This window comes from Symphalangus syndactylus, chromosome 19 (assembly GCF_028878055.3).
Source record: "Symphalangus syndactylus isolate Jambi chromosome 19, NHGRI_mSymSyn1-v2.1_pri, whole genome shotgun sequence".
Lineage (NCBI taxonomy): Eukaryota > Metazoa > Chordata > Mammalia > Primates > Hylobatidae > Symphalangus > Symphalangus syndactylus.
In genome coordinates, this window is record NC_072434.2 from 36,250,561 (window position 1) to 36,262,110 (window position 11,550).

The 11,550-nt window shown below is 33.4% G+C and overlaps 1 protein-coding gene across 1 annotated transcript; it reads left to right on the top strand.

Annotated features, from left to right (window-relative positions):
- Positions 1-4,253: 4,253 nt before the first annotated feature.
- PDC (phosducin) lies at positions 4,254-10,962 on the top strand. The gene is made up of 3 exons (XM_055234984.2): positions 4,254-4,502; positions 7,338-7,489; positions 9,402-10,962. The coding sequence occupies exons 1-3, from the start codon at positions 4,442-4,444 to the stop codon at positions 9,927-9,929; spliced, it is 741 nt and encodes a 246-aa protein (XP_055090959.1). The 5' UTR covers positions 4,254-4,441; the 3' UTR covers positions 9,930-10,962.
- Positions 10,963-11,550: the final 588 nt, after the last annotated feature.

Here is an 11,550-nt window from a genome sequence, read left to right on the forward strand (position 1 = left end):
GCGTAATGGAAAAAATAGAAATTTTGGAGATTTGAGAGTCAGAGATTTGAAACCTGGCTCTATACCACCTCTTGAGCTCTGACAAGTCACTGAATCTCTCAGAGTCTACAATTCACCTTTGAAAAACAAGGATAATAGTTTTGTGTGGATTAAAAATAGTATCTAGAGTACCCCGCACATAGTAGTTCTTTAAAATTTGCCACTGTCATTTAGGAAGTATTTACAATGTATGAAACGATTATAAGAGGTACAACAACAAGTAAAAAATTGCCTTCATCCTCAAAGAATTTACAATAGTGGAGCAAAACACGTAAAAATAAATGCTATAAGTTGTGGATGCTAGGAGAGAAGTCAGTCTATATCATACAGTGATTAGATAATCCCAACTATTTGAAAATCTACCAATAAACTACAATAGCTAGTCTTGAAAGCTAAGCTCTTCTTAAGCAATACTGTGAATATACAAGTTGATTTAAAACTAGATATTCTGATTAAACACGTTTGAAGTGACTAACAATTGTCATGTGACCAATGATAATGATGATAATGAAATGTTTAGGGGTAGATTTGTTTTTTTAAAAAAGTCTTTTAAAACTAATGCTTAAAAATTTTACTCACTTCCTTTGTATTCTAGATCATCGCTATCATATATGAAACAGGAACAACATGCAGGACCATTTATATTTGAATCATTTTATTTCTTGGTAATTACTAAACCATAGTTGGGAGGTGTTAGAATTTTGAGGACAAGGTTTGAGAAGTGTTATGCTACATAAGGTACTATTTAGAATTATTAAAATCCTAAATTAATAGGAAAATAAAACCCTAACTTGGTAAAATTCTATTTTAAGCTGTATCTCTCACCAATATTAGTTTTTACTATTACTTTTGAAGAGGGTGATAAAATTATTTTAAATGCACATTATTCTGTCAAAGGATCCATATACAATTTTTACTTAACACAGGTTTTCATTGAAACAGTATTATAACTATTTAAAATAAAAAAGTACAAAATCACAGATTTTCATAATTATGTGATGTGGAAAATAATTCTTTTGAACCAAAGTAAATCTTGGTGAAGGCAAGATTTTTACCTTCTGTCTTCTTGCCTTAATTTATTACCAATTTTCAATCACACAAAGATGTGCTTACCCAAAGCCCTGTAATAATCCTATTGTCATTTTAAATGTTTTGGCCTAAAGTAGACATGAAATCTTTTAACCATGAAATAACAGCATTGTAAATCAAATGTTTATATTTTTTAAATGACTGATACATTGCATACACATATGTAAAAGATGTATTTTTATTTTATCTAACAGACTCATAGAGCAGTTACTATGCGCCGAGATCGAAGCACCTTGCAGATATTTCAATTAAATTACTCGTACCAGCTGGGCACGGTGGCTTATGCCTGTAATCCCAACACTTTGGGAGGCCAAGGCAGGTGGTTCACTTGTGGTCAGGCGATCGAGACCAGCCTGGACAACATGGTGAAATCCCATCTCTACTAAAAATACAAAAATTAGCCAGGTGTGGTGGCCCATGCCTATAATCCCAGCTAGTTGGAAGGCTGAGACACAAGAATTCTTGAACCTGGGAGGCAGAGGTCGCAGTGAGGGGAGATTATGCCACTGCACTCCAGCCTGGGCAAAAGAGTGAGATTCTGTCTAAAAAAGACAAAAAAAAAAATTACTTGTATGATGCTAATGTACATTTTGAAAAAGATAAGATTTTGGGATAATCAGAAAACCCCAGAGTGAGTTGGTGACAGGATAAATTAATAGGAAGGTAGATGAAATCTATTAATAGCTCATAATATTCTACTTGTGTCTTCCTCTAGGTGCTTTAAGCAGTGCAAACAAACACACTCATGTCTTAATATTTTTCTTTCAATCTGTTCATTGCTTCCCTGGCAGTAAACAGTAGCAATTTTTGCCAATCCTTGTACTCTAACTCAAATGGAGGCATAGATAAGGATGGACTCTGTCCTTTACTTAAACAGGCAACTCAGTTGATTTAAGTCTTAGTATTAGTGAGCACCATACTGGAAGAGTTTTGTTCTTCATGTAATTCAGAGCCCAGGAAAATGCCTAGCATATAGTCTATTCTCAACACATATTAATCTAATCAACAAATAAGTTTTGTCCTAAGTAACTGGATTATCTTTTCATTAAGGGATTCCTTGAAATTGGTGAAAACCTTTTCTAAAAAAGGAATTTCTTTTTCCCAGTAGATTGTCAACTAGGTAAACAACAAGCAATTCAAGAAGGAAGCTCTGCCCTATATCTTCAGCATCTGAAATAAAATTATTTTTGGATTTTCTTAAACTTATGTATATTTACTGAGAATAGTAGCTACCCCAAATTAACAATCCAGTCTTAAAAAGTAAAGAGAATGGATTGAGTCTCTATTTTTCTGGGAACTGAAAAGCTATTGAAATTATCAAATAAATTTCTATTTCTTTGTTTTGTAGTTTTCTTTTGAAGTAAAAATTTTCATGTCTTTTGAGATGCAAAATTTATTTGTAAATAATTACACTAAGTAATAAGATGGCTTTTCTGTCCAGCAGTTTCTACTTTCCATTTTCCATTATGCTTCTTAATTACTAAATCCATTCAAATGTAATATTCTTTATTACATTTATACTTACCTAAACATTGTGAAATTGATTGACAGTCTTTTCTTGTTCAAGTGGAAAAAAATCAAATTGGCAAAGACATTTGATCTCCAGTGATTCTGGATAGGGATTGCAAAAAGAGAAACAAAATTACAGGACCAGTCCAAGTGTTGAGACCAAAGGTAAAGGCAAAAGAGAAATCAAGAAAGAGTTCTGTGTTACCACCCTGCACCTTGGGAAAGCACCACACAAACCAAATGCAGAATTGAAGTGTCAATCAATAGAAAACTAAGATGAGTTTCAAAGTATAAGCTGTACAACATAGTGCCTAAAACTGACTTCGAAAGGAGGCAAAGCAAAAAAAGTGAAAGAATAAAGTATAAAAATAAGATAGTTTATCTACTATTAGTATATCCTCCCTGACTTGAAAACTTCAGGAAAATCACAACTATATGGGCCCCTGAGGGAATATGTTAGTATGTATAATAATTGAGTTTTCCAGATAGTCCAAAGCTAAAAAAGGAAATAGATTTTATTTGAGTGTGAACCAGATAGAATGAAAGAATAAATAGCTTCTACATGAGGGCACCAAGGAGTTTCGTATGAATAAAAATCCAGGTGCTTTTAGTGATTTTCTATTTTAGCCTGTCAAAAATACTATAAACCGGCAGGGTGTGGTGGCTCACTCCTATAATCCCAGCATTTTGAGAGGCCAAGATGGGAGGGTCACTTGAGGCCAGAAGTTCAACACTACCCTGGGCAACATACCAAAAAATAAAAAAAAAAAATTAGCAGGGCGTGGTGGCGCAAACACACACCTGTAGTCCCCACTACTCAGGAGACTGACATGGTAAGATCACTTGAGCCCAGGAGTTTGAGCCTGCAGTGAGCTAAAACAGCACCATTGCACTGAATGAAGCCTGAGAGACGGAGCTAGACCCTCTCTCAAAAAACTTGAAAAAAAAAAATATATACTATAGGCTTACCTACTGGCTATTTTCGTTTGCTTGGTGGGTACATGAAAACTTGTCCCATGGTATGGAGAGATGCTATTGAATAGTGTTCCTTAGACCATTATTCTTTAATCCCAATTCAAAGATTTGATTTGCCAAATCATACTGAGAAAAATGACTCTATTATAGAATGTTAATTTCCATAATAGTGTAATGATTAAGAGTTGGCTCCAAAGTCAGACAATGTAGGTTCAAATCTTTGCTCCACCACTTATTGTATGATCTTGGGCAAGTAACTTAAACTCCCTGCCCTTCAGCTTCCTCGGTTACAACATGTCATTAACAATTGTCCCTACCACATATGGCTATGTGAGAATTAAATGAGTTTTGACACATAAAATAATTTAAACAATGCCTGACACATAGTGTTCACAGCAAGTATATAATTATTAATTTAATTTTTATTATATGAAATAAATAACATATATTATGTCTCATATATTCAAATTTCAAATAATATGAAATTAGGAAAATCAGTAATAAATAATATTCACTAACCACATAGACTTAACTGGAAGGCTTGAGCTAAGAAAAGACAAATGATGAATTATATAAAATCCTTAAGTCCAGACATCTTTAATAACACATGTTAAATTAATGTCCTTTTACATTGCGGACAGAAACACTCTAAATAATTTATCACTGAGTGATTATCCTTAGCCTACTTATGGAATCTGGCAGCAGGAGACTATAAATATGCACATACCTATATATTTATCTCTCTATATATGTATGTACATCCTGGAATTCTTGTGTCATTATTATTTCTTTGTTCCTCCTATAGATTATATCAAATCCAGTCCCTAAAATGGAAGAAGCCAAAAGCCAAAGTTTGGAGGAAGACTTTGAAGGACAGGCCACACATACAGGCAAGCAAAGCTAGAAGAAAAAATAATTATTAAATTAAAATTAAATATGGCAATATCTAATGTTCTTATTGACACTATTCAGTACATACTTTAAGTAATATCTTTATATAAATTGTTATACTAATCTAAAAAATATTTGAGTCAGCAAATTAATTTTTGAAATCAAGTAATTCCTAACAGTTTTATTTAGATGTCAAAGAGTAAAAAAAAAAAACAACACCAATTATTGGCAATTTCTTGCTGCCCAACTATCACAAGACCTCTTATCTACACTATAATTAAGCCACTTTCCTCTCTCCTGATTGTACCCCACCCTCAGTACAAACTTTCATTGTAAACAAGATTAGATCAAAAGGTAAATAAATGGCCTTTAATTTCATTTTTTAATCTAATAAAATAAAGAGAATGATAAGATATTCCCTTTATTTTTTTGAATAAATAAATTTCAGTATTCCTCCAGAAAACCTAACACTTCATTTCATCCAGAGTCTGTTTTCTTAATCTGTTAAATTATGTTTGGCTATCTATATGCCAGTCCTAAGAGCTTAAAACTTAAATATCATGACTTAAATTTAAAAATTCACATTTAACTCTATTGAATCTTATTTGAATGGTAATTTCCTCTCTCTTTTAATTTGGATTGAGCCATTAAATTTAGCCAGAAATTTGAAAGAATTCACAAGAGTACCAGCCAAAATGTGTGGAGATTTATTTTATAATAGCAATGTGAGGAATACCTTCCTAATTATGACAAAAACAAAAACAACAACAAAAAGACCATTGAAGAAAAGGTTGGTAAATTCATTTATAAAAAGGAAGGAAGGATGGATGGAGGGAAAGTGGGAGACAGGGAAAAAAAGGAAGGAAATATCTGCTGTCTGATAAAGGTCACCAGGAACAAAAGTCAAAAAGCATTTAACAAATTGGGGAAAAACATTTGCAACTCAGTCGACAGTGTCAGTTTCCTAATATATATTAAGAGCTTCTACAAATCGATAAGAAAAGAAACCGATTACTAAATAGAACAATGAGCAAAAGATAGGACAGACTATTCATGGGGAAAAGAAGAAACAGAAAAAAGTAACACAAAAAACTATAGTGAAAGCAAGTAAGTTTAATAACACATTTTTGGCACCCTCATACGTTGCTGATAGCAGTGTAAATTGGTACAATCTCTGTAGGGGCAACCTAGCAATATCAAAATTAGTAACGTATATGCCCTTTGACTAGGGAATTTTACTTATATAACCCTAACGATACCTGCACAGAGTTTTAAAAATGTATGCACAAGATTCTTCACTCAGCATCATATGTCATAGAAAAAACTGGAAACAACAATGTAGATCACTACGAAACTGTTTAAGTCAATTATGTCTATCTACACAATGGAACACCATGCCTCAATTTTCTAAATAAGGAAGAACCTCTTCATGTGTGTATACTGAAAAAATCTCCAAGATATAGTATGAAACAGAAAAAACAAGGTAAGGAAAAATGCAGATAATACACCACCATTTGTAGAAAACAGGAACAAAATGGATTCTCTTTTTTAAACAAACATAAAAACATGTATATTTTGTATATGCATAAAACATATCTAAAATATTGATATGAACACTGTATGTAAAAACAAAAAGCTTTAATTTCCTGCATATAATATAAATACATTCATAACAAATTTATATTAAATATATATCATATATAAGACAAATAAAAATTATTAGGCAATATGGAGGAGAAAGAAGGAATACATCCACATATAAAATATGATATAGAATACGGACATTAAAGGTGTGGATATAGCTAAGCTTTAGTGAAGGCTAGTCAGTTTAATATTCCTTGTTTTAAAGAATTTAAGACTTTCTTAAATGAATAATGTTGTTAGTCATCAGGTCAACCGAATATCAGAATTCCAGTTAAATCATCCTTCATTTAGTTAGTTTTACTTAAATCTGCCAATCTGGCCAGGCACAGTGGCTCACACTTGTAATCCCAGCACTTTGGGAGGCTGAGGTGGGCAGATTACTTGAGGTCAGGAGTTCAAGACCAGCCTGGCCAACATAGTGAAATCCCATCTCTACTAAAACTACAAAAATCAGCCGGGCGTGGTGGCATGTGCCTGTAGTCCCAGCTACTCGGGAGATTGAGGCAGGAGAATCACTTGAACCCAGGAGGTGGAAGTTGCAGTGAGCCAAAATCACGCCCCTACACTTCAGCCTGGGCAACAGAGCAAGACTCCATCTCAAAAAAAAAAAAAAAATCTGCCAATCCTATTCTTTCTGTGTTTGTAAAATATGCCTAGAATCTTAGAAGAATGGGATGGTCTCGTAATAATTTTCCTAAAGCCATTTTAGTTTTGTTGAGGTCAGGTCCCCTGCTCACCAGTTGTTTTTTATATACTATTGTTATTTTGTTTCCCCAACATTCCCAGTTTCCTTTATTAATACTGTAATGCCAATTTTAGTTTGTTGCTGAAGTTTTTTTCTTAGGTAATAAAAGTGCTATTTTTTCCAAAATTCCAGTATCCTACCTGGACTCTAATTTTTAAATATATTAACCCTACCCTTTTGCCAGTAGTTCAAAGTGCATAATTTATATTTTCATTATTGCAAATGTTTCCGAAAGATCCTTTACCAAAACCCATTTAACAAGATTAATGTGGGAGCATATTTTTATGAGCAGGGCAGTCAGAAATTTCTAGTCCAAACAAGATGTTTGTTTCTAATGCAGGAGATAATAAGTTTATTCCATGACAATACTTACACAAATTTCAATTATGCCAATAGTCCTTTTGAAAATAAAAAGGAAAACAATTTATTTTTAATTTCATTCCAGGACCCAAAGGAGTAATAAATGATTGGAGAAAGTTTAAATTAGAGAGTCAAGACAGTGATTCAATTCCACCTAGCAAGAAGGAGATTCTCAGGCAAATGTCTTCTCCTCAGAGTAGGAATGGCAAAGATTCAAAGGAACGAGTCAGCAGAAAGGTAAGATAATACAAAAATCAGCAATAAATAATTTACAATGTGTTTTCTAATCTAAATCAATCTAGAGAATCACTTTAGACTATTACAAAATATATTCATTACAATATTGCTTACCCTAGCAAAAAAAATGGAAATGAAGTGAATGCCTATTGTGGCATTGTATACTAAGAACAGATACAGTTATGAAAAGAATTAGTTACAAAGACATGAGCTGACCTAGAGATAGTTTCACAATATGAGAAAGCAACATACAGAGAATTCCATCTAGGGAATTGTAACAAACCTGCTCCACTTATTTTGAAAATATGTAAAGAAAAAATAAATGTAAAACTATTTTGAAACATGTAAAATACTACACAAATGTAACACATAATCATTATTAAAAATTTTATGCTAAGGTTAAACTTTGGAAATGTGTCTGAATGCCTACATATCCATATGCCTGAATATGTGAATGAAACAAGTTTTCATATAAATGCTCAAATACATCTTCAAGTCAAATTTGTGTGGTTTGATCTGTTAAATTAACAGAACTATAGCAACAACTTAAACATTATGTGAAACATTGGAAATTTTTAGGATTAAAACTAAATTGGGACAATATTATTATTATTATTACTATTATCATTTTGAGAGAGAGTCTCATTCTGTCACCCGGATGGAGTGCAGTGGCGCAATCTTGTCTCACTGCAACCTCTACCTCCTGGGTTCAAGCGATTCTCCTGCCACAGCCTCCAAAGTAGCTGGGACTACAGGCATGCACCACCATTTTTTGTAGAGATGGAGTTTCACTATGTTGCCCAGTCTGTTCTCCTGGACTCAAACAATCCACCTTCCTCCGCCTGCCAAAATGGTGGGATTACAGGCATGAGCTCCCATACCCACCCCGGGACAGTAATCTTAAAACAGAAAAAAATATCATAAGGAAAAGAGGGCATTAGGGAAACAAATATAAGAAACAGAAACAAAAGAAAGAAGTAATGAAAGCATCATAAACTTTTACTTAACTTAAATCTCAGTGTCTTCTGTAAAATGACACTAATAGTACCTACCTCAGAGGTTATCTGTAAAGATTAGATAACATAATCTATGTGAAGTGCCCAACACCTGGTATGTTTTTCATAAACATTAGTTTCACTTGTTCTCAATTCTCCTCTACTTTAAAAATCCATGGTTCTGAGCTGCTCCACATTTATTAATCACACTATGTCCCATTGTTCCTTTATACCTTTTTTTCTTTTTTGGTTGGGGGAATGGGTGCTTAATATTCTGTTAAATACATTAATAATGGAGTAGCTATTATGAAAGGCCCTGCAGGTGACTTTTTATTCCAACTGCAATGAAAAGTAGCTATCTTAGAAAATGGAATTTGGGCCTTTTCTTACTTCAGCCCAAACTAGTGAATAACAATAACCTGGAGGGCTTGTTAAAATATGGATTACTTAGCCTCACTCTTATAGGTTCTAATTCAGTAAACTTAGGGTGGTGCCCAAATATTTGCATTTCGTAGAAGTTCCCAAGTGATGCTGATGCTGCTGATCCAAAAATTAACCTCTTGGATGATCTGATGAACTCCAAATAGTAGGAAAAGCTGTCTTACTTGAATTTTTTGGATATTCAAAAAAATCAGTAAGTTATAAGATATAATAGTGTTTGTCGCTATAAAGAAAATAAACCAGCATAAAGAATGGAGAGTGTGAGATGGGGACCTTTTTAGGTAAAGTAATCAAGGAAGGTGACATTTAAATAAAAGCTTCAATGAGGTGAAAAAGAAAGGCACATCAGGAGTGAAAGGTAGGTGGTCCAGGCAGAGAAAAGAGCAAAAGTAAACTCCTTCAGTTGAGAATGGGCTTGGTATATCTAAGGAAAAAAACTTCTGACTTAATAATTTCTATCGTTTCTTTATTCTCAGATGAGCATTCAAGAATATGAACTAATCCATAAAGAGAAAGAGGATGAAAACTGCCTTCGTAAATACCGTAGACAGTGTATGCAGGATATGCACCAGAAGCTGAGTTTTGGGCCTAGATATGGATTTGTGTATGAGCTGGAAACTGGGGAGCAATTCCTAGAAACAATTGAAAAGGAACTGAAGATCACCACAATCGTTGTTCACATTTATGAAGATGGTATTAAGGGTTGTGATGCTCTAAACAGTAGTTTAACATGCCTTGCAGCAGAATACCCTATAGTTAAGTTTTGTAAAATAAAAGCTTCGAATACAGGTGCTGGGGACCGCTTTTCCTTAGATGTACTTCCTACACTGCTCATCTATAAAGGTGGGGAACTCATAAGCAATTTTATTAGTGTTGCTGAACAGTTTGCTGAAGAATTTTTTGCTGGGGATGTGGAGTCATTCCTAAATGAATATGGGTTACTACCTGAAAGAGAGGTACATGCCCTAGAGCATACCAAAATAGAAGAAGAAGATATCGAATAAAGATTCATTATGTCAATATCTCATGTTTATCCTTTAGGCATTGGATGATGGTTTTGGTAGTATCTATATTGCTTTAGTGAACACAAAGTATGGGCATGGCTATGCTAATTTGACAAAAATGATTGATGCAACAATCGAGTTATTAGCATTTCTTAGTATTAGTTACTCAAATTGATACAATGCTTGACTACAAAACAGAGCTGTCTTCAGCAACATTATTAGTAAACAAAGAGGATGTGGATAATATCATGACATTTTCAAAAATCCCTTTCAAGTTATGTTTTGTCTTTTTTACTCCATTTTCCTTCCTCACTGTTATTATTATTTGGGCTTTTCAAATTACATTATTCATTATAATTTTCTTTGTGTAATAAAAATAAAATCTCATGAGGAAATAAATTTTCTATTTGAAGTCTATTCTTTCTCAAGCATTACATTACCAAGACCCTAAAAACATTATAAAGCCCAAAATACAAAATATCATTCAGTAAAATACCTTATATTCCAACCAAATTAATGCATAAGAAACTTAGAAACACTGTGCCAAGTTAAAATTGTATTTAAAAAAGGAAGCAAGATCTTCTTATTCTCTGGGTGGAAGAATAATATTTAGTGGTAATAAAATTACAATATTCATTTGTTGATTGCCTATTATGGGCCAGTATTTTATACATATCATCTCTAATTCTTAACCACAAATCTGTACATAGATAGTATTACTCCCATTTTATAAATAGTAAAACAGAGAATCAGAGAAGTGAAGTGTAAGTTCTACTTTTATTTCCCTTGAAAACATTTGGAAGTCTCTCCTCCAACACAAAAACGTGGAAGTGAAAAATAAAATCTGTTTAAAATGTCTTTAAAAGAACAATGAGATGAAGAGCAAGATAAAATAAATTCATAGGTGTCTGAATCACAGTAGAGAAATAATGGTGCTGACATAATATGGCCTGCAATTAAAGATATGGTACTTGATAAGTACCCAAAAAGGGGCTCCCTGTGAGAAATCTGTTTAAAGCAGGTTTGCACAATTTCCTGTAGCAGCTCAATGTTGAAATCAGACATGTGCCACAAAGTCTACTTTTCACTCTCCTAAATGACTATTGTTATAGCTTCTCTCCTTTCCATAAGCCTTTTATATCACTTTCCTCCACTTCAAACATTTCATCTTACTCATACTTCATTGAGAAAATAGAAGATATCAGATGAGACCTACTTCATCTTTCCATCACCAGATCTAAAGTGGACAGGTAAAGTAAACACTGTTTCTGCTGATGTCATGATGGAAGAAGTGTCCATTCTATCTAATGCCAACTGATCAAACTGTGCTGTGAATCCTACTCTTTTTATCCACATAGTAATTATTTCTCCTGCAATTATGACCCCCCTCTCTGCATCATCTCTTTCTTCCTTCTCTATGTTGTATTATTTATATTGGCTTACATGTGAATTTTTAGATTGTCCACTGTTTAAAATACGCCCACTTAAATTTTCCAGCTATCACTCACTTCTCTGCTTTCCTTTACAATCGTGTCTCTCAAAAGAGGTATCTAAAGTCACCATCTTTATTCCTGACTTCTAATTTTTTTTTTCATCTCACTCCAGTCAGGCCTTTGTTCCA

Excerpts from the sequence above, each read along its gene's own strand:
- PDC (XM_055234984.2), top strand. The coding sequence starts at position 4,442 with ATGGAAGAAGCCAAAAGCCAAAGTTTGGAGGAAGACTTTGAAGGACAG. Across the intron at positions 4,503-7,337 it reads AGGACAGGCCACACATACAG|GACCCAAAGGAGTAATAAAT; the intron begins GCAAGCAAAGCT and ends ATTTCATTCCAG. Across the intron at positions 7,490-9,401 it reads AGGAACGAGTCAGCAGAAAG|ATGAGCATTCAAGAATATGA; the intron begins GTAAGATAATAC and ends CTTTATTCTCAG.